Consider the following 24,137-nt stretch of genomic DNA (forward strand, 5'->3'; position numbering starts at 1 on the left):
TCTGAACAGATTGATTTGAAAGTATTGGTTCTGTTTCCCTGCAGGGGCCTTGTGGTACACTGGTAGTGTCCCTGTCTCTGAACCAGAAGGCCCGAGTTCAAGTCCCACCTGCTGTAGTGGTGTTTAACAACATCTCCGAACAGGATGATTGCAAAATATCTTCTGTTTCCTGCTCTGTTTCATTGCCCTCTCCTTACACCAAATCCCAGCCTGAGACACACCTCAAGAGTTGTTGAATAGTGAGTTGAGGGCTAGAGCTGCAAACAGGGTATCCAAAGCTAGGTACCCCGGATGGCTACAAATATTGATGAGAAAATAGGGAAGAAAAAGGAGGCATACGATGCATACCGGAATAATAATAGCAATAAAAATCAGAGAAGAGTATCTCAATGCAAGAGAGAGGCTAAGCCTAGAGAAAAGAAGACTAAGAGAAAGCATGAGGAAAAGATGGTAAACTGTGCTAAAGTAAACAGCAAAATGTTTTTCAAACATGTTAATAGTAAAAGAATAGTGAAGAATAGAGTAGGGCCCATAAAGAGCAAGTAGAGTAGTCTGCTCACTGAAGCAAAGGATATGGCAAAGGTTCTCAATGAATATTTTGCTTCTGTTTTTATCAAATTCGAAGATGGTGACAATGGCCTATGTGAAAACGTGGGTTTTGAGCATCTGAGCAATCTAGTGATAAATAAAGAAGAGGTGCTTATAAGCTGGCAGCACCCTGGTACAGAAGTCACCAGGGCAAGATGGGGTGCATCCTAGATTACTGAGAGAGGTAAGGGAATAAACTGGGAAGCAGTTGATTGAAATTTTCCAGGCCTCTCTAAATAGAGGATTAGTCCCTGGGGCCCAGAGGATTGCAAATGTGACACAGTTGTTTAAGAAAGGGGCAAAGGATAACTCAGGAAACTACAGACCTGTCAGCTTGACATCAATACTGGGTAAACTGATGGAGGCCATAACACGAGATAATGTAAATATACGCTTAGAGAAAAATAAATTAATACTAGACAGTCAACATGGTTTTGTCAAGGGCAGGTCACGTCTGCCAAATTTAATTGAATTCTTTGACGAGGTGACACAGATAGTGGATGAGGGCAGCGTTGTGCATGTCGTATATTTAGACTTTCAGAAAGTATTTGGTAAGTTGCCACATGGCAGCTTGGTTAGCAAATTAGAAATGTTTGGGATTGATGGTCCTTGGCAGCATGGATTAGAAGTTGGACACTTCTCAGACTGGAGATGAGTTGAAAGTGGTGTTACTCAGGGATTGGTGTCAGGATCCTTGTTTATATGGCATCTGGATGGGTATATGAATAGGAAGGGTTTGGAGGGATATGGGCCGGGTGCTGACAGGTGGGACTAGATTAATTTAGGATATCTGGTCGGACCGAAGGGTCTGTTTCCGTGCTATACATCTCTATGACTCTATAATTTGGAGATCGGTATTGAGGGCAAAAATCTCTAAATTTGCAGATGGTACTAAGCAAGAAAGAATAGTGAATTGTAAGGATGACACTGAATGACTTCAGAGGAACGTTGACAAGTTGGCCAAATGGACAGACACTTGGCAGATGAATTTCAATGCAGACAAATGCAAGGCAATGCATTTTGGTAGAGGCAACATATAGAGACAATAAAGGCTCATTGGTATAACTTTGAGGGGAGTACAGGAGCAGAGGGACCTCGGGATTCATGTTTATCTTCAGGTGGCCCAGGCAAGTTGAAACAGTTGTTAAGAAGGCTTATAGGATCCTTGTGTTTATAAATAAAGGCACAGAGTATAAAAGCAAGGAAGTGATGCTACACCGCTACAAATCATTAGTCAGTCCACATTTGAAATACTGTGTTCAGTTCTGGGCACCTTATTTCAGCAAGTTTGTTAAGCTCTGGAGACAGTTCAAAGGAAATTTACTGGAATGATACCAGGAATGAGGGATTTTAGATACAAGAAAAGATTAGAGAAATTGGGCTTATTCTCCTTGAGGCAGAGAAGATTAAGAGGTGATCTTACTGTGGTGCTCAAAACTATGAACAATTTTGACAGGGTAAAGAAGGATATTCTGTTTCCACTGATAGCTTTGTCAGCAACTAAGGGTGACAATTTCAAGACCGTCAGTGAGAGTGCTAGGAGTGAGATGAGGCGAAACGTCTTTACTCAGAGATGCGCTGCCTGAGAGTGGTGGAGGCAGATTCCATAGGAGGCTTTAAAAGAGGGAGAATATATACATATTTGAAAGGGATGAATTTGGAAGGATACGGAGACAGGGCTGAAGAATGGGAATAGCTGGGTAGCTTTTTCAGGAGCAGGTACAGAATGGTCTCCCTTCTGTACTGTAAATCTTTTGATTCTATGATTATCTGACTGCAAATAGCCCCTCCTTGGATCACAACTGGTGAAGACAATTGTTATTCTGGGACAGACACTATTGCCCCCTTCATATATAGAAAAGTCAACATATTCTGGCACCATAGGAACTGCAGGAGGCCATTCAGACTCTTGACCCTGTCCTATCATTCAATGACATCATGGCTGATCTGACCTAACTCCATTTGTCACTGTTACTATGTTCCTTAACACCTTTGACTAACAAAGATCTATCCATCTTAAATTTAAAATGAATAACTGATCTAGCATCAACTGCCATTTGCAGAAGAGTTTCCAATTTTCGACCACCCTCTGTGTGGAGATGTGTTTCCTGATTTCGCTCCTGAGACGTCTGGCTCTATGTTTATCTTCCCTAGTCCCACACTGCCCAACCTGTGATTATGACAAACCAACCAACCCTCACCCTTGACTTCTTCAGTAAAACAGATATTTTCCACTCTCTGCTCATTGTAATTAACATCTTTTCCTGAAATGCTGAGTGTGTGACAAACACTGCACTTCTGACTCCCACATCCACTCGCATAACACTTCTAAGCCAAGCTATTAGTGAGCTGTGCTTTTGTCTTCTTATGTGGCTAAAGAAAGTAGCCAATCTAACTCTGTCAATTCAAAGAAAGAATTTCAGCTGATCTGACCAAACTGGATTCAGTTTGAAACCAGATTCCCTCAGTAACAGCAGTACATACCACCTACAAGATGCTCTGCAGTAACTCACCAAGACTCCCTCGACAGCACCTTCCAAACCCATGAACACTTCCAGCTAGAAGGACAAGGACAACAGATACATGGGAACACCACTGCACACAAGTTCCCTCCAAGCCACTCACCATCCTGACTTGGAAATATATCGCCTTTCCTTCAGTGTTGCTGGATCAAGATCCTGGAGTTCCCTCCCTAACGACATTGTGGGTCTACCTACAGCACATGGACTGCAGCAATTCAAGAAGGCAGCTCACCACCACCTTCTCAAGGGAAACTAGGAATGGATAATAAAAAGCTGGCCCAGCTCATATCCGGAGAATGGTGATCAACTCAGTTCCTCCTTCTCTGAACAGCCAGATGTCTCTGTGCAAAATGCTTAAATAAAGCTTGTGACTGCAGGCAAAAAGTAAAGCTTTTTTCATCATTTCCCATGGGAGCTTTCTGAGTCACTGACAGCACAGCTACCTAGTAATCTCAACTGGTGGAGTGCTAGCGATGGGACACTGTCATGTGATCGCTGATTCGCTGATGTCGCTGCAGCACCATGACATGAAAGGTTTGAGTGTTGTATTCAAAGCGTAAAGGCAGTCCCTGATGAGGGTGAAGTGCTACAGTTCAAAATGACCTAGGGGTTATCTTTAGTCTGTGCTCACCAAACATGCTTGTGCAAAACTCCTTCCCCATAAGTACATCAGGCTGCTTGTTTGAAATGGACTGTGCCTCTATTGAAATAACAGATGAAGGAATTTTATACAAATGTCATTAAGGTGTGCCTTTCACATCGGAATGCGCCACCCCTAAAATAATCTGTACTACGCAAGTGAATAGTGCATTCTTTGGAACAGATTGGAATCTAGTCGAGCAAGGTAAATGGAAGCATGTCTTTTATCAGTCCATGCTTTCAAGTTAGTATTGAACCTGCCTCCATCACCCAGCACTCAGGCAGCACATTCCAAGTGGCACCAACTCTCTACATTTTGAAAATAAAATCTCATCTCATCTCTGCGCCTATTTTTGCCAAGCCACTGACAAGTCAGCGTCTTGCTGTGAAAATATATCATCTGCCTCTGCGCTCACTGGTGGCATGGATCCCTCCCCATTTCCTGTTCTCATCAGATGTCCATCCCTACACACTCAAATGCACAGATTCACACAGGCACACACAGAGTTACACTCAATCACAGACAGACAGACAGACACACACACACACACACACACACACACAGTCATATTTGTGCATACTCACTTAAATGTACAGACATTCACGTAGACACAGACACAAACACCCAAACATAAACATATACATAGACAGTTCTGAAGGATCACTGGATCCAAAAAGGTTAACTCTGTTTCTCTTCCCACAGATGCTGCCTGACTGATTGAGTTTAACATAGAACATAGAAAAATACAGTGCAGTACAGGCCCTTCAGCCCTCGATGTTGCGCCGACCAAAGCCTACCTAACCTACACTAGCCCAATAACCTCCATATGCTTATCCAATGCCCGCTTAAATGACCATAAAGAGGGAGAGTCCACCACTGCTACTGGCAGGGCATTCCATGAACTCACAACCCGCTGAGTAAAAAATCTACCCCTAACATCTGTCCTATACCTACCACCCCTTAATTTAAAGCTGTGTCCCCTAGTAACAGCTGACTCCATATGCGGAAAAAGGTTCTCACTGTCAACCATATCTAAACCCCTAATCATCTTGTACACCTCATTCAAATCTCCCCTAAACCTTCTTTTCTCCAATGAGAAAAGTCCCAAGTGCCTCAGCCTTTCCTCATACGATCTTCCTACCATGCCAGGCAACATCCTGGTAAACCTCCTCTGCACTCGTTCCAATGCCTCCACATCCTTCCTGTAGTATGGCGACCAAAACTGCACACAATACTCCAGATGAGGCCGCACCAGAGTCTTATACAACTGCAACATGACCTCAGGACTCCGGAACTCAATTCCTCTACCAATAAAGCCCAGTACACCATATGCCTTCTTCACAGCACTATTTACCTGGGTGGCAACTTTCAAAGTTTCTCCAACAATTTCTGTTTTTGTTACATGCATACCCAAACAAAAAAATAAAATTCACTTGTACACACATGTGCACAGACACACATGCACACACATTTTTACATACACACACTCACGCACGTGCACACATCTGGAGCAGGTTCAAGATGAACACTTCCCTGCCATCACCCTCTCGACATTCCTCCGCCAAACAAGAGTTGCTGAAGCCAATTGCCACATTCCCATGTCATGCCAACCATTCAAATTGACTTGATATAGGATGGAGCCTGAGACCTTCCTAACTGAGTTGACTAATGGGGGGGTTACCCCACACTCCCACGCATGCACGAACACAGAAATAGCTATAGGACAAGCGATGGTGGCCTGTCAATACGATGAGTTCAAATAATCATGGAACTTGGCTGCTGCTACTACAGATCGGTGAACTCATAGAAATAGCAACAGACACACAGAGCAAAACACAAGATTCATCATCACTAAGAGCTGAGGCATTGGTGACTAAACCACTCAGCAGAAGACTAATTGCTCATTCCTGTACTCTTTTGGAGGAGGACATCAAGAATCTCTAGACACTTCATAATTTTGTATGCCAGCATTGTCATGACCACCAACACCCAATCTGTTTGGAAGCTCAGATATTTAATTACAGTATTTCAATGTGGTGAAATCCAGATTGTCCAGTAAAGAAACAATGAATGCCTGACTGCCTTATTTATGGCTCAGTGGCTAACTATCAGGGTGAAGGCGTTGGTGTGGTGGAGGGGCAGAGGAAATTAGAGAATACTCTCCATGTTGGAAGTGGAGGAAATTGAGAGAAAGCCATTGAGCCCATCAAATTTTCACCTTCATACCCAATCTATCCCTTCAGATAACATGATTGCTGTGGCAGAAGCCGTGACACACTCTGCCTATGACTACAAAAGGATGATAAGGGTGTGATTGGAAAGCATCAACTAAGCAAACCAAATACACAAAGGAAATTGCTAGCAGAGGTGAAATACCACTAGCTTCTGTTGGTGATGACAACAACCCAAGGTCATGACATCTTTTCTGCTGGAGGTGGTATCCAATTTCACATCTCTGGGACCCCCAACAGCACATTTGACAATATCTAATGGTATCCGGGCAAATGCAACATCACAGGATCTTAACCTGCATGCTCAGAGATGGGGACCCCAATGTAGGCCAAGAGTTTGCAATGGTGAGTGTGAGGGGAGGGTGCAAAATCAAGGATGGAAAGAAAAGAGATATCGGCTGGGTTTGGCTGGTGTTCTATGTGGTAGGATGTTCATCCAGTTCTCATTACAGTATGGAGAGCAGATATATGGGAACGCTACTACCTGCAAGTTCCCCTCCAAGCCACACACCATCCTGACTTGGAAATATATTGCCATTCCTTCACTATCACTGAGTCAAAATCCTGGAAGTCCCTCCCCAATGGCATGAAGGGTCAACCTACAGAATACGGAGTGCAGTGGTTCAAGGAGGCAGCTCACCACCATCTTCACAAGGGGCAATTTAGAGAGGGTCAATAAATACCATACCTGGTGAATTAATTGATAGAATCAGTTTTACCTTGGACAGGCCATGGAGAGCAGAGGTAGGTGAGGAGTCTCTTGTAAGAACTCTCCAGAAGAATGAGGGAGGGAGTCCAATGACACAAAGCTGTTCCTGGTCACTTGTCACTAGGCAACTAGGCAGTCACTAAGTAAAGTGCTTGAGTTTTGAACTTGATCTCACAGTCAGTGAATACATGCATCTTGACAAAGAATAAACGAGGGGAGGGAGTTGGCGGGGGTGGGAGACCATAAGATGTAAGAGCAGAAGTAGGCCATTCAGCCCACTGAGTCTGCTCCACCATTTGATAAGATCAAGGCTGTTCTGAGCATCCTCAACTTCACTTTCTTGCCTTTTCCCTATAACCCTTGATTCCCTTACTGATTAAAAATCTGTCTCAGCCTTGAACATACCACATAGCCCAGCATCTACAGCCCTCTGTGGTAAAGAATTCCACAGATTCACTACTCCCTGAGAAAAGAAATTCCTCCTCATCTCTACCTTAAATATGCCACATCTCATTATGTCCTCTGGTCTTAGACTCTCCACAAAGGGAAATAATCTTTCTACATCTACCCTGTCAATTTCTAAGAATTGTGTATATGTCAATAAGTTCATCTCTCATTCTTCTAAATTCCAAAGAGTACAGGCCCAATCTACTCAATCGCTCCTCATAAGACAGTCCCTCCATACTTGGAATCAGTCTAGTAAACCTTCTCTGGACTGCAACCAATGCTAATACATCTTGTTTTAGATAAGTGACCAAAAAGAAAATAACTTTTGATAGGACTGGCAACGGGATGGGGGAATAATCATCTTCTGCAACAAAAAGCGGTCAGCCTAAGCAGCCAGTGCTGCTTTACAAGTGCAAGAGTGTGCACTTACCTTTGCCATCTGAGCCTGCACCCCACTGGACTTCAACGCAGACACTGCCTTCTGTGCAGCAGCAGGACTATCGAAATCCACAAACCCATAGCCTTGAAAAAAAATCCAACAGCATCAATACAAGTGATTCAGTGGTAAACTGGACTTGAACAATCATTACAGCCGGAATCGCACATATGAATGGCAGAGCCATTCAACCAGGGCCTAAAAGATTGGCGCAGGTCGGTCTGAGATACCAAAACAAAACACAGGCACGCATATACAAAACCTCTCCAGCCAGTAAACATGCTTTGGCAATAAGATGGGGCCCACTTGAGGTTCTCACTCTCCAGCCACTCCTCCCCCCACATTAATTTGCAGGGCAGCTTTGAAGCAATGTTGCGTTTGCGCATGCGACCTTGCTCTGGTACTGCTTGCCAAATTCTGTGTGCACAACTTTGCTGCGATACTGCTTGTGCAGGCTCTGGGCAAAATGATGCCCCCACCCCAGCTGTGCCCAGTGTCAGTGGTGGTGCCTGCATATGCCTGGCGCCAATTGACCGAGACCATTGGTGTGATATGTCAAATGCCATTTAGTGAAGTCCATTCCCTGGTACATTTCCCATAGCAATGCCTTGACCAATCAGAGTCGACTTACCTGGTTTGAATTTAAACAAAAGTTTGGCAGTTAACAGTTCCCCAGCGCATTCTCCATGGCAAGACCTCTACCAATCAGAATCTGCTTGCCAATCAATCAGCACCCTCTTCCCATGCTGTATAAATTGTTGTTCTCTTTGAAATGTGGCATTGTCTCTCAATGAGTGCAAGGCGGAAATGTTTCAACAGCATGTCTGTTTTGACAGCAATACTCAAGTACTTTTTAATCACTGAAGGAATCCACCACCTCTCCCCTCACTTCATTCATGGTATTTTAAGCTGGTTGTGCAGAAGGTGTTACCTTCATAACAATTGATTGTTGTTACCCTGGTAGAGACCAGTGAACTGAGGTAACTGTTTGCCTCCCAGTGCTTCAGCAGGTAAAGGCAAAGCCCAGGATATGTGCTATTGACCCAGGCTTGTTCGAATCCTGTGTGGATCTGAGCTGCAGTGAAAGTTGGTTTCGGGAGAGAAGACTGATTGCCAGAGAACTTGTACCAGAGAACATGCCTGTGTGCAATTTTAGGATAAAACAGGATCGACATTGGCCAGGATGCCACGTGCAGTTGAATGACCCGCCATACTTATTCTTGACAACAACAACTTGCATTCATATAGCGCTTTTAATGCCATGAAAAAAATGCTCCAAGGTGCTTCATGGGATCATAATCAGACCAGAACTTGACACTGAACCATGTCAGGACATACAAGGACAGATGGCCAAAAGTTTTGAGTGTTTTAAAAGGAGGAGAGAAGGAAAAGCTTCAGAGGAACTTACAGAGCATTGGATTTGGGCAGCTGATGGTGCAGCAGTGTAGAAGATCACAAGACATCGGAGCAGAAGTAGGCCATTCAGCCCATCGGGTCTGCTTTGGAAGGCCCAGGTGTGATTCCTCCTGGTTGTGGAATCAGATTGGGCATTGAGCCAGACCTCAAGGAGAGGGATGTCTAATCCCCATCCCCCAGTGCCCTTTGACTCTGGTTCCGACTCAAGGTCTCAACACTGACAGCTTGAAATGCCAAGCAGCCTTGTAGTAGAAGAAATGGTTTATCAATTTAACCAGAACATTTCAGGTCTTGACTAGCATGGGGTGAAAGGTCATCAGGAACGGAGAGGAGAGGCAGCCAGGTATGTGTAGTAGCGAGATCAGCCATGATTGTCTTGAATGATACAGCAGACTCGAGGGCCTGAGTGGCCTACTCCTCACTCATATGTTCATCAATATGCTGTATGTTCTATAGCAGCACGGTGTATCACTTTTCTTCTTGAAGAAGAGGAACCCTTTAGGAGAAGTTTGAACAGCAAATTCACACAAGGTAACTTCCCTAGCAAACAAGCAACTAAGACACATAAACAAAGGCTGAATTAGCCAAAGGCAACCCACACTGGCAATCCATAATTGACCTTCAGTGTCTTTTAGCTAAGAAGTTAGAATGGGCCTAATTCCTGGATATGGTCAGTGTAAAATGTATATTTTTATATTGTGAGCAGAAAAAGTTTGGGTTTGATCGAGATGATCCCCAACAATTTGCATTTTAACATTGAGAAATGGTCCATGGCACTTCACAGAGACAAAGACAACACAGGAACTGAGAAAACAGAAGCAGGAGTAGGTCATTTGGCCCTTCAATCCTGTTCGACCATTCAAAACGATCATTGCTGATCATCAAACTCAGTCCCTGTTCCTTCTTTCTCCCCATACCCTTTGATCCCTTTAGCCTGAAGAACTATTTTATAAACCTTATAGACGTTTATAAAATCATGAGAGGTATAGAAAAGGTGAATAGCAGCTGTCTTTTCCCCAATGTAGGGGATTTCAATATTAGGGGGCATTTTTTAAGATGAAAGGAGGAAGATTTTAAAAAGACATGGGGGCAAGGTTTTGACACAGAGGAGTTCTTGTGTGGAATGAATTTCCTGAGGAAGTGGTGGACGCAGGTACAATTACAATGTTTAAAAAACATTTAGTTAAGTACATGAATAAGAAATGTTCAGAGGGATATGGGCCAAACGCAGGCAGGTGGGATGAGTTTAGTTTGGAAACATGGACTGGTTGGACTGAAGGGTCTGTTTCCGTGCTCTATGACTCTACAACTGAATCTAATTTCTCCTTGAAAACATTCGATGTTTTGACTTTAACCACTTTCTGTGACAGAGACTTTCACAGGCTCCACGACTCTCTGGATGAAGACATTTCGCCACATCGCTGTCCTAAATAGCCTACCTTGTATCCGAGACTGTGACCCCCCAGTTCTGGACTCCTCAGTCATTAGGAACACCTTCCTGCATTTACCCTGTCTAGTCTTGTTGGAATTTTACAGGTTTTTGTGAGATCCCTCCACATTCTTTTAAACTCAAGTGAATGAAGTCTAAATGGATCCAGTCTCCCTACATATGTCAGTCCTGCTCCCAGGAAACAGCCTGATAAACCTTTGCTGCACTCCCTCCATCACGAGAACATCCTTCCTCAGATAAGGAGACCCAGATTGCACACAACACTCCAGGTGTGGTCTCACCAAGACCCTGTACAATTGCAGCAAGACATCCTTACTCCTATGCTTGAATATTCTCGCTATAAAGGCCAACATACCATTTGCTTTCTTCACTGCCTGTTGCACCTCACGACTTACTTTCAGTGACTGGTGTACAAGGACACCCACGTCTCATTGCACCTCCCCCTTTCCCAATCTATCACCGTTCAGATCATAATCTCTCTTCCTGTTTTTGGTACCAAAGTGGATAACCTCACATTTATCCACATAATACCTGCTATGCATTGGCCCACTCACTCAACTTGCCTAGATCACACTGAAGCATTTCTGCAGCCTGCAATTTGGTTGTCAAGCAACAAAGAACATGTTAAGAAGGGCAGCCCAAATTTTGGCCCAACATTTCAGGAGATATTGGAGGGGTTTTAGGGAAGGAATTCCAGAATTTAGGCCAGGCCAATTGATGGCGGAATGAAGAGGGATGTCCGCACAGCAGGCCAGAGTCAGAGAAATGGCAAGGTTGAAGAGGGGGGTTGAGAAAATCCACAGAAAAGTTTCAACCATAGCAGTGGCAATTTTGAATTTGAGGTGTTTGTGGACTGGGAGCCAATGTCATTGAATTGTAATGTCATTAGAGCACAGAAGGAGGCATTCATACCAGCTCTCTGCAGAGCAATCCAGTCAGTCCCTATCTCCTGCAAGGTTATTTCCCTCAGGTGCCCATCCAATTTCCTTTCAAAATCATTCATCACCTCCATTTCCAGCACCCTTATAGGCAGAGAGATCTGGGTCATTGCCATGTGCTGCATACATATGTTCTTCCTCAGATTCCTCTCATTCTGCTAGACCTCCTCTGCACCCTCTCAACAACCCTTACATCCTTCCTCAGATGTGGTACAGAGTGCAGTTCGTTTAGCTCAACTAGCTGGATGGCTAGTTTGCAATACAGAGTGATACCAACAGCAGAGGTTCAATTCCTGCACTGGCTGAGTTTGCCAGGAAGCATCCCAACCACTTCCTTTGCAGAGTCACATTGACCTTCAGGTTAAATCACCACCATTCTCTCTAATAAGAGAGCAGCCCTATGGGCTGGTAAGGTTATGATGATTTTACCTTTACAGGTATGACGGATGATCAAAACATGAGATGCGTTTGGTTACAGGCAGCAGGTTTCTGGATGAACTACGGAATACCAGTAACAGGAGGCCATTCAGCACCTTGCTACTTAATTTGATTGTATTTTACCTGCATTTATCTATCTCAATTCCACAACCCCAAGTGCTTGTACCTCGAAAAAATCCATCAATCCCAGTTTTGAAAGTTTCAGTCGACTCCCTGAGTTTCCTTTTGGTTGGTGGAGGGGGAATGTTTCAGATTTCCATTCCCCTTTCTGTGAGGATGTGCTTCATCACCTCTGAAACCACTGAATTTTAAAGCTCAACCTCCAGAGTAAATGGTTCCTGTGATTGTCCCAATCGAACTTTTTAATCATCTTAAAACACCACAGGTCATCCATTAAGCTTCTGCATTTGATGGAATTAAGGTCTAGTCTATTCAATTTGTCTGAGTAACTTAATCCTTTCAAAGTGAGAGGTGGAGGCTGTGAGGTCAGTCATATTGGATGTTGGAGCTGTTGAGCAGAGAAAGGACAAAAGTATAATGAAGACTTTCTATGTCAGATAGGTGGGTGAGCTGGAGAAGGTGGAAGTAGGGGAGTTTTGCAATACAGAAGATAGCAAATGCAGTATAATGTGGACAATTGTGAGGTTATCTACTTTGGGAGCAAAAACAGGTAGTTGGCCCCTGATTGGCAATAGTTTGGGAAAGGGAGAGGTGCAACAAGCCCTGGGTGTCCTTGTGCACCAGTCGCTGAAAGTAAGCATTGCAAGTTCAGCAGGCGATAAAGAAGGTAAACGGTATGTTGGCCTTCATAGTGAGAGCATTCGAGAACAGGAGCAGGGATATCTTGCTGCAATTGTATCACGGTCTTGGTGAGTCCACGTCTGGAGTACTGTGTGCAGTTTGGGTCTCCTCATCCTGAGGAAGGGTGTTCTGGTGATGAAGGGAGTGCAACAAAGGCTTGCCAGACTGGTTCCTTGGATGGCAGGGCCAACTTATGATGAGGGACTGGGATAGAATGAGGGATTAGAAGCAAAGAGGTTCTTCTGTAGCTGCACAGGGCCCTGGTGAGACCGCACCTGGAATATTGTGTGCAGTTCTAGTCTCCAAATTTGAGGAAAGACATTCTGGCTATTGAGGGAGTGCAGCGTAGGTTCACGAGGTCAATTCCTGGAATGGCGGGACTATCTTACGTTGATAGATTGGAGCGACTGGGCTTGTATACCCTTGAGTTTAGAAGACTGAGAGGGGATCTGATTGAGACGTATAAGATTATTAAAGAATTGGACACTCTGGAGGCAGGAAACATGTTTCCGCTGATGGGTGAGTCCCGAACCAGAGGACACAGCTTAAAAATAAGGGGTAGGCCATTTAGGACAGAGATGAGGAGAAACTTCTTCAACCAGAGAGTGGTGGCTGTGTGGAATGCTCTGCCCCAGAAGGCAGTGGAGGCCCAGTCTCTGGATTCATTTAAGAAAGAGTTGGATAGAGCTCTCAAGGATTGTGGAATCAAGGATTATGGAGATAAGGCAGGAACAGGATACTGATTGAGGATGATCAGCCAAAATCATAACGAATGGTGGTGCAGGCTCGAAGGACAGAATGGCCTACTCCTGCACCTATTGTCTATTGTCTATTCAGACAATATTCACTGGAGTTTAGAAGAATGAAGGGGGATCTCATTGAAACTTATAAAATTCTAATAGGACTAGACAGGATCAAGGCAGGAGGATGTTCCCGATGACTAGGGAGTCCAGATACAGGGAGGTCACAGTCTAAGGATATGGGATAGGCCATTTAGGACTGAGATGAGGAGAAATGTCAGCATCCAGAGAGTGATGAGCCCTGTGGAATTTTCAGTCACAGAAAGTGGTTAAGAGCAAAACATTGAATGTTTTCAAGAAAGAGTGGCAGATGGAGTTTAATTTAGATAAGTTAGAGGTGCTGCATTTTGGGAAAGCAAATCTTAGCAGGACTTATACATTTAATGGTAAAGTCCTGGAGAGTATTGCTGAACAAAGAGACTTTGGAGTGCAGGTTCATAATTCCTTTAAAGTAGAGTTGCAGGTAGATAGGATAGTGAAGAAGGCATTTGGAATGCTTTCTTTTATTGGTCAGAGTATTGAGTACAGGAATTGGGAGATCATGTTGCGGCTGTACAGGACGTTGGTTAGGCCACTTGTGGAATATTGCGTGCAACTCTGGTTTCCTTCCTATCAGAAGGATATTGTGAAACTTGAAAGGGTTCAGAAAAGATTTACAAGGATGTTGCCAGGGTTGGAGGATTTGAGTTATTGGGAGATGCTGAATAGATTAGATTAGATTACAGTGTGGAAACAGGCCCTTTGGCCCAACAAGTCCACACCGACCCGCCAAAGCGCAACCCACACATACCCCTTACCCATACATTTGCCCTGACCTAACACTACGGGCAATTTAGCATGGCCAATTCACCTGACCCGCACATCTTTGGACTGTGGGAGGAAACCAGAGCACCCGGAGGAAACCCACGCAGACACGGGGAGAATGTGCAAACTCCACACAGTCAGTCGCCTGAGGCGGGAAAACAGACTGGGGCTGTTTTCCCTGGAGCATTGGAGGCTGAGGAGTGACCTTATAGAGATTGATAAAATCATGAAAGGCATGGATAGGATAAATAGACAAGGTCCTTTCCTGAGGTGGGGGAGTCCAGAACTAGAGAGCATAGGTTTAGGGTTGGGGTGGGGGGGGGGGGGCGGGGGGAGGAGGGGGAGGAGAATATAAAAGGAATCTAAGGGGCAATGTTTTCGCAGAGGAGGGTTGTGCGTGTATGGAATGAGCTGCCAGAGGAAGTGGTGGAGGCTGGTACAATGCAGCATTTAAAAGGTATCTGGATGGACTGTATGAATAGAAAGGATTTGGAGGGATATGGGCCGGGTGCTGGCAGGTGGGACTAGGTCGGGATATCTGGTCAGCATGGATGTGTTGAGCCGAAGGGTCTGTTTCCATGCTGTACATCTCTCTGACTCTATGACTCTAATGAGTTAGATATAGTTCTTTGGGCTAAACAGATCCAAGGATTTGGAGAGAAAGTGGGAACAGGGACTGAGTTAGATGATCAATCATGATCATATGGAATGGCGCAGCAGGCTCAAATGACCTACTCCTGCTTCTAAGTTCTTTGTTTCTATATGCAATTGAACGCTCAGCTCAGGATCAAACAGATACTGTGAGCAGCGGAAGATTGGCCACTGCTGCAAAGCAGGAAGCTATCACAAGGCTAAGCGACCATGTTTGGAAGCCCCATCCCCAGGTAACTGATGCAGCCATGCTGGGATGATGTGGACCATCTGACAAGGCTGCACTCCAAGATAATGAATCAATGAGTCACTAGTGTTCACATACAGAGACCAGAGGTGTTTTGGAGAGAGGTGATGTTAAACTGATATACTCCAGTTAGGTCACCTTGGTTCCTGCAGGTGAGATGAGGGCATAGGGAATGGTCCATCTACGGGTAGCCAACTCAAGATTCACCAGCAGCCAGTTAATATCTGTCACACAATCCTTGTATCTGTAGGCCGCAAATGTTGAACATTGCCTCTTAGAGGACTGGTTTCCCTTTGCGTAAAGTGATTTTGGAAAATAATGACTTTCAATAAATATCACAGATGGATCCAGCATTGAAGGAGGCTCTTCACCCCCATCACGTGCATGCTAACTCTCCACAAGGGTCTGCCTACATTCTACTCAGGCAATGGATTTATTTTTGTTTTATTTGATATATTATTGTCACACGTACCTAGGTACAGTGAAAAGTTTTGTTTTGCGTGCAGTACAGGCAGATCACGCCATACAAAGTGCATTAGGGTAATAGAACAGAAAGAGGAATACAATGTTATGGCTGCAGTGAAGGTGCACAAAGAGTGAGATCGACATTAAATTTTAGATTGAAGAGATCCAGTCAGAAGTCTGATTACAGCAGGGGATAAGCTGTTCTTGAATCTGTTGGTCTGTGTGTTTAAACTTTTGTATCTTCTGCCCGACAGAAGAGGTTGGAAGCCTTTCTGACTCAACTAGAAGTATAGATGGAGTCACTGGATGGGAGGTTGGTTTGCGTGATGGACTGGGACGTATTCAAAACTCTGTTTAGTTTCTTACAGTCCTGGGCAGAGCAGTTGCCGTACTAAGCGATGATGCATTCGTATAGAATGCTTTTTGTGGTGCATCTACAGGGACAGGGGCAGTTTCCAAAAACAAAATGGGAAAACGAATCACTGAAATATCGACAGCCAAACCAAGTATTTGTGATTAAGGAGTGAGAGCCTAGAAATCATTGGGATTCCTACTTCCCGTGTTTTCTCCCCATCAACTTAAAGGACCAGAGTAACAAGATCAGAAGGCTACTCCCAGTGTCATACCTGCACTGAGCCATTTCAATCACAGTCAGCTATATTACTGTAGGTCTGGAGTTGGTAAGGACAATAGATTTCCTTTCCCAAGGATATTAGTGAACTAGATGGGTTTTGACAACAATATATGAAAGTTGTCACAGTCACCATCACTGAGATTAACATTCAATTCCTGATTTACGAATTGATGAGTTGCTGTGATGTCATCTTGGTCATCATGAGACACGGTCATTTAGAGTCATAGAGATGTACAGCACGGAAACAGACCCTTTCGGTCCAACTAGTCTATGCCATCCAGCTATCCTAACCTAATCAAGTCCCATTTCCCTCTAAATCCTTCCTATTCATGTCCCGATCCAAATGCCTTTGAAATGTTGTAATTGTACCAGCCTCCACCACTTCCTCTGACAGCTCATTCCATACACATTCTACCCTGTGTGCGAAAATGTTGTCCCTTAGGTCCCTTTTAAATTTTTCCCTGCTCACCCTAAACCTATGCCCTCTAGTTCTGGACTCCCCAACCCCAGAGAAAAGACTTTGTCTATTTACCCTATCCATGCCCTTCACGATTTTATAAACCTCTATAAGGTCACCCCTCAGCCTCCAACGCTCCAGGGAAAACAGCCCCAGCCTGTTCAGCCTCTCCCTATAGCTCAAATCCTCCAACCCTGGCAACATCCTTGTAAATCTTTTCTGAACCCTTCCAAGTTTCACAATATCCTTCCAATAGGAAGGAGACCAGAATTGCACGCAATATTCCAAAAGTGGCCTAACCAATGCCCTGTACAGCTGCAACTCCTATACTCAAAGCTCGACCAATACAGGAAAGCACACCAAACGCCTTCTTCACTATCCTATCTATCTACGACTCCACTTTCAAGGAGCAATGAACCTGAACTCTTTGTTCAGCAACACTCCCTAGGACCTTACCATTAAGTGTATAAATTCTGCTAAGATTTGCCTTTCCAAAATGCAGCACCTCACATTTATCAAAATTAAACTCTATCTGCCAATCCTCAGCCCATTGGCCCATCTGATCAAAATCCCGTTGTAATCTAAGATAACCCTCTTCGCTGTCCACAACACCTCCAATTTTGGTGTAATCTGAAAACTTACTAACTGTACCTCTTATGCTCGCATCCAAATCATTTATGTAAATGACGAAAAGTAGTGGATCCCAGCACCGATCCTTGTGGCACTCCACTGGTCACAGCTCTCCAGTATGAAAAACAACCCTCACCACCACCCTCTGTCTTCTGCCTTTGAGCCAGACTGTATCCAAATGGCTAGTTCTCCCTGTATTCCATGAGATCTAACCTGTCTCCCATGGGGAACCTTGTCGAATGCCTTACTGAAGTCTATATAGATCACATCCACCGCTCTGCCCTCATCAATAATCTTTGTTACTTCAAAACACTCAATCAAGTTTGAGAGACCCGATTTCCCACACACAAAGCCATGTTGATTATCCCTAATCAGTCCTTACCTTTCCAAATCCTGTCCCTCAGGGCTCCCTCAACAACATGCCGACCAACAATGTCAGGCTCACCGGTCGATAGTTGCCTGGCTTTTCCTTACCAACTTTCTTAAATAGTAGCACCACATTGGCCAACCTCCAGTCTTCAGGCACCTCACCTGTGACTATCGATGATACAAATATCTTAGTAAGGGGCCCAGCAATGACTTCCCTAGCTTCCCACAGAATTCACAGGTACACCTGATCAGGTCCTGGGGATTTATCCACCTTTATGCATTTCAAGACATCCAGTACCACCTCCTCTGTAAAATGGACATTTTTCAAGATGTCACCATCTATTTCCCTACATTCTGTATTTTCCATATCCTTCTCCATAGTAAACACTGATGCAAAATACTTGTTTAGTATCACCCCCATCTCCTGCGATTCCAACACATAGGCTGCCTTGCTGATCTTTGAGGGGCCCTATTCTCCCCCTAATTACCCTTTTGTCCTTAATGTATGTATAGAATCCCTTTGGATTCTCCTTAACCCTATTTTCCAAAGCTATCTCATGTCCCATTTTTGCCCTCCTGATTTCCCTCTTAAGTATATTCCGCCTTTATACTCTTCTAAGGATTCACTCGATCTATCCTGTCTATGCCTGACATATGCTTCCTTCTTCTTCTTAACCAAAATCTCAATTTATCTAGTCATCCAGCATTCCCTACACCTAACAGCTGTGCCTTTCACTCTTACAGGAATATACTGTCTCTGGACTCTAATTATCTCATTTTTGAAGGCTTCCCATTTTCCAGCTGTCCCTTTACCTACGAACATCTGCCCCCAATCAACTTTTGAAAGTTCTTGCCTAATACTGTCAAAATTGGCCTTCCTCCAATTTAGGACTTCAACTTTTAGATCTGGTCTATCCTTTTCTATCACTATTTTAAAACTAATAGAATTATGGTTGCTGGTCCCAAAGTGCCACTTTCACCTCAGTCAACCTCAGCCTTATTTCCCAAGAGTAGGTCAAGTTTTGCAATTTCTCCAACCAGTACATCTATATATTGAATAAGAAAATTTTATTGTACACACTTAACAAATTCCTCCCCAGCTAAACCCTTAACACTGTGGCAGTTCAAGTCTGTGTTTGGAAAGTTAAAATCCCCCTTCCGTAACAACCCTATTATTCTTACAGATAACTGAGATCTCCTTACAAATTTGTTTCTCTATTTCCCTCTGACTATTAGGGGGTCTATAATACAATCCCAATAAGGTGATCATTCCTTCCTCTTATTTCTCAGTTCCACCCAAATAACTTCCCTGGAAGTATTTCTGGGAATATCCTCCCTCAGCACAGCTGTAATGCTATCCCTAATCAAAAATGTCACTCCCCCCTCTTCTCTCGCCTCCCTTTCGATCCTTCCTGTAGCATTTGTATCCTGGGACATTAAGCTGCCAGTCCTGTCCATCCCTGAGCCAAGTTTCTGTAATTGCTATGATATCCCAGTCCCATTTTCCTACCCATACTCTGAGTTCATCTGCCTTCCCTGTTTGGCCTCTTCCATTGAAATAAATGCAGTTTAATTTGTCAGTCCTACCTTGTTCCCTGCTTTGTTCCTGCCTGCCCGCCCTGACTGTTCAAGTTGCTCCTTTTCCCCACTGTACCAGTTTCTGATTGATCTCTTTCCTCACTATTTCCCTGGGTCCCACCCCCTAACCATACCATTTTAAATCCTGCCAAAGAGCTCTATCAAATCTCCCCGCCAGTATATTAGTCCTCTTCCCATTCAGGTGGGATCTGTCCTTCTTGTACAGGTCACTTCTATCCCAGAAGAGATTTCAATGATCCAAAAATGTGAACCCTTCTACCCTGCACCAAGCTCCTCAGCCACGCATTCATCTGCTCTATCTCCCTACTCCTACCGTCACTAGCTTGTAGCAGAGGGAATAATCCAGATATTACTACCCTCAAGGAACTCCTTTTTAAATTCCTGCCTAACTTTCTATACTCTCCCTTCAGAATCTCATCCTTTTCCTTCCTATATCATTAGGTCCAATGTGTACAATGACCTCATGCTGGTTCCTCTCCCTTTTGAGAACATTCCACACCCTCTCGGAGATATCCTTGATCCTGGCACAGGGAAATAACACACCTGATTTATCGCAGCCGGCCACAGAAACATCTGTCTGTGCCTCTGACTACAGTCCCCTATCACAATCAATCACTTGAATCCTGATGTACCCCTCATTACATTTGAGTCAGTCTCAGTACCAGAAACTTGGCCTGTTTGTGCTACATTCCCCTGAGAGTCTATCACCCTCTGCATTTTCCAAAACAGCATACTTATTTGAGATGGGGTAGCCACAGGAGACTCCTGCCTACCCCTCCTACCTTTCCTGAAGTTAACCCATCTACCTGACTGTATCTGCGGCTTTTCTCCCGTTGTATAACTGCCATCCATCACACCCCCTAGCTCTTGTAAATTCCTTATTGCCTCTAAATTTCCGCTCCAACCGACCCATGCGATCTGATAGGATTTTCAACCAAGGACACTTCCTGCAGACATAATCATCAGTAATATGGAAACTCTCCCTGAACTCCCACATCTGACAGGAAGAGCACATCACTCTACTAAAGGCCATCTTTGGACCTTAACAACCTACAGATGCAGAAAATAGCACTGTCTTATTGCTCAAAAAAAAAACACTGCTCCAGACTAACTTAATACTTAAGGTTTATACTTTTAGAATTTAATCAAGACAGATTTCAATAAAACATATAATCAAGAAAGAACCCACTCTACTCACTATTGTCAACTTACAACCAGGTTACACTTAAAAACTATGCACTTATCTGCTCCTGTGCTGTGAGCTCTCCCACACAGGTTCCTCCAAGGTCAGCTGTGAATTTTGCTGTCTAATTTTTCTGAGACAACTCCCATGTCCAGAGATACGTGAACTCAAAAGCAAAGGCAGTAACTGTGCAGATTCACTTCTATGTCAGGCAGCGGCATAGGTTTCTTTCCCTGACCATGTGGTCACTGCTTTTGTCTGTCTTCCTCCTTTTTAAAGTGGCATTTTGATCTGTTTTCCTCCAAAGTTCCAAAACAATGCAACAACACTTTCCAGCAGTCGCAGAGTTGCCAAATCAATCAGCAGCTGTCACAGACTACACTAATACATCCTCTCATCCCAGTTTGCGAACACATTTCAAGATGCAGAACCAAAAGACTTGTGTTTCTATAGCACCTTTCATGGCCAGCAGTATATCCCAAAAGTGCCTGGCAGCCAAATGAAGTAGTTTTGAAGTGTTGTCATCTGGAAACACAGCAGCCAATGCATGTACAAGCAAGTTCCCACAAATAATGAAAGAATGGTTCAATCATTGGGTTCCAGTAAGTGCAAAGTATCACTAAAATAGGCCATTCAACCTGTCAGGACCATTCCAGTGAAGTTGGTTGTGGAACAAATATTGGCTGCAACACTGGGCTTCATTCCCCTGTTCATGTTTACAATAGCGCCATGAGATTGTTTATGCCAAGTTGAGAGAGCAGATGGGGCCTCTATGTTTAAAGTCTCATCCAAAAGATGGTATCTCTGATGGCACAGCACTCTCTTGGAACTGAGCTGGAGTGTCAGCCTAGATTTGTGTGTGCCAATCTCTGAAGTAGGACTTGAACTCACAGCCTTCTAACTCTGACACAGCTACGAACTGAATGATAGCTCACCAGAAATATTTTCAATCATCCTCAGAGAACAAATCACCAGTCTCCCCTCCACAATCTGAACTGTGCCTTAAATTATTTGGTTGAATCTGCTTCTAGTACTGACCCAGAGGTCCACTGATTTGACCTTGTTCTATCTTGCTCCGCGGTTAGAGAAATCACAGGATGGTGACGGTGCAGAAAGAGACCATTCAGCCCATTGTGCAAATGCAAGTCATCTGTAATAGAAACTCAATTAGTTTCAATGCCCTACCTTTTCCCCCACAGTGCTCCAAACATTCTCTCTTCGTGTGCTTATCCAATTCCCTTTTGAAAGTCTCAACTGAACTTGCCTCGACCACACTCCCAAAGGCAGAGCATTCCAGATCCTAATCACTTGTTGCAACCTTTCCTCATGTCACCACTGCTTCTTTTGCCAGGCACTTTAAATCTGTATGCCTCGCGTTTTCGATCTTTCCACCAATGAGAAGTTTCTCCTGATCCACTCTGCCCAGACCTCTCATGGTTTTGAGCACCTCAATCAAATCTCCTCTCAGCCTTCTCTTCTCTCAGGAGAACAGTCCTAAATTCTCCAATCTACCCATGTAACTGAAGTTCCCCATCCTTGAGACCTTGTGAGTCTTCTGCACCTTCTCTAAAACCTTCACATCCATCCTAAATTGTGACTCCCGGAATATTACAGAATACTCTAGTTGAGGTCAAACCAATAATTTATAAAGGTTCATTTAAATTCTTTGCTTTTGCATTGCATGTTTTGATTTCAGAAGCCCAGGATTCATATCCTGCTTTAATTATTTTCTCACCGTGTCCCGCACCTCCAGTGTTTTTTTTTGCATCTAACCCCCCAGCTCCTGAAACCCCTTTGGATTGTATCTTTTATTTCACTTAGCCTCTCCTCATTCTTCCTACCAAAATGTATTACTTCACACTTCATCTGACACGTAGTGTACATTCCACCAGCCCATCTGTCTCCTCTTGAAGTCTAACGCCATCATCCTCACAGTTCAGAGCATTTCCAAGTTATCAGAAGTGGCAAAATGGTGCCCTGTACAAGTTAAGGTCATTAATACAGATCAAGAAAAGCAGTGTCCACATACCAAACCCTGGGGAGCTCCACTCTGATATATGCCTCCAGAGCAGAGAGGAAGAAGCTGTTCCTGCTTATACAAGAGAAAAAGATCAAGCGGGCATATTTTAATTTGCAAACTAGGCAAGGGTGATGTGAGAAGAAAGATTTTTTCATTGAGCGAGTAGTTTGGATCTGGAAAGGCACTGCCTGGGAATGTGGGGAAGGAAGGTTCCATTGAGGCATTCAAGAGGGGCATTGGATGGTTATTGGGATAGGAATGGGGTGCAGGGATGTGTGGAAAAGGTATGAGATTGACACTCAGTTTTAGAGCCGGTAGGAGAAGGATGGGCAGTAACAATTCTTTGATTCGGTACAAAAAAGCCACCATTCTGTTTCCAGCATTCAGCCAACTCTGTAGCTAGGCCACTTCTATCCCTGTTATTCCGCAGGTCCCAACCCTGATGACAAGAATATTAATTGACCCTCTCAGTTACCTCATCAAAAAAACTCAATCAAGTTCGTTGAACATGATTTGCTTTTAACAAATCCATGCTGACTTGTCTTAATTAATTCATACTTGTCCTAGTGACCACTAAGTTTGTTCCCAGTTATAGTTCTGAAAAGCTTTCCCTCCACTGAGGTTAACTTGACTGCCTTGCAGTTGCTGCGTTCATCTTCATATCCTTTTTGAACATGGGCACAGCACTGCCTCTGACCCCATGCCTGCATTGAAGAAGGTTTATGTCTATGTAACTTACCTCCACTCTCACCCCTTGGCTTTTTCATATCTCATAGAATCCCTACAGTGTGGAAACAGGCCCTTCGGCCCAACAAGTCCACACTGACCCTCCGAAGAGTAACCCACCCAGACCCATTTCCCTATATTTCCCCTTGACTAACACACCTAACACTATGGGCAATTTAGTATGGCCAATTCACCTGACCTGCACATCTTTTGGACTGTGGGAGGAAACCAGAGCACCCAGAGTAAACCCACGCAGACACGGGGAGGATGTGCAAATCCCACACAGACAGTCGCCCAAGGCTGGAATCAAACCTGGGTCCCTGGCACTGTGAGGCAGCAGTGCTAACCACTGAGCCACTTTGCCGCCCTTCTGCAAACTTATCAACTTCAGGTACCACTTCCAATAGTTGCTCTTCATCAATGTTTAGCCCATTCACTCGCTCAGCAACCTCCTTTCCACTACATCTTTGGCAGCTGCTACTTTGTTTAAGACAAATTGCAAAGTATTCATTTAGTACCTCAGCCATATTCTGTGCCTTCATATGTGGATCCCTTTTTGGATTCTAATTGATCCTATTGCACCTTTTATCACCCTTTGACTTTTCATGTGGCTATAGAAGTCTCTTTGCATACTGTAGCTTTGCCTCTGTTATTTAGTTTTATATATTCCCTCCGAACTTTATCATGTCATCCTGATATTTGGACATAGGAAAATAGGAACAGGACTGGGCCGGTCAGCCCATTGAGTCTGCTCCACCGTTCAATTAGATCATGGTTGATCATCTGGCTCAATGCCACTTTCTCGCACTATCCCTTGATATCATCAGTCTCCAGAAATAAATTAATTTCTGCCTTAAATATGCTTAATGATTGAGCCTCTGCAGCCTTCTACAAAATTCCAGAGAAGAAATGTCTCCTCGTCTCTGTTTTAAACAG

The 24,137-nt window shown here is 44.0% G+C and overlaps 1 protein-coding gene across 7 annotated transcripts in view; it reads right to left on the minus strand.

Moving 5' to 3' along the window:
- LOC140471286 (RNA-binding motif, single-stranded-interacting protein 2-like) overlaps positions 1-24,137 on the minus strand; it is a 247,305-nt gene that overhangs the window by 63,304 nt on the left and 159,864 nt on the right. For all 7 annotated transcript variants that reach the window (XM_072567269.1, XM_072567268.1, XM_072567263.1 and 4 more), the window contains exon 4: positions 7,568-7,659. In XM_072567269.1, the coding sequence (XP_072423370.1) occupies positions 7,568-7,659 (92 nt within the window). The remainder of the gene's footprint in view (positions 1-7,567; positions 7,660-24,137) is intronic.

The sequence above is a fragment of the Chiloscyllium punctatum genome, chromosome X (genome assembly GCF_047496795.1).
Source record: "Chiloscyllium punctatum isolate Juve2018m chromosome X, sChiPun1.3, whole genome shotgun sequence".
NCBI lineage: Eukaryota > Metazoa > Chordata > Chondrichthyes > Orectolobiformes > Hemiscylliidae > Chiloscyllium > Chiloscyllium punctatum.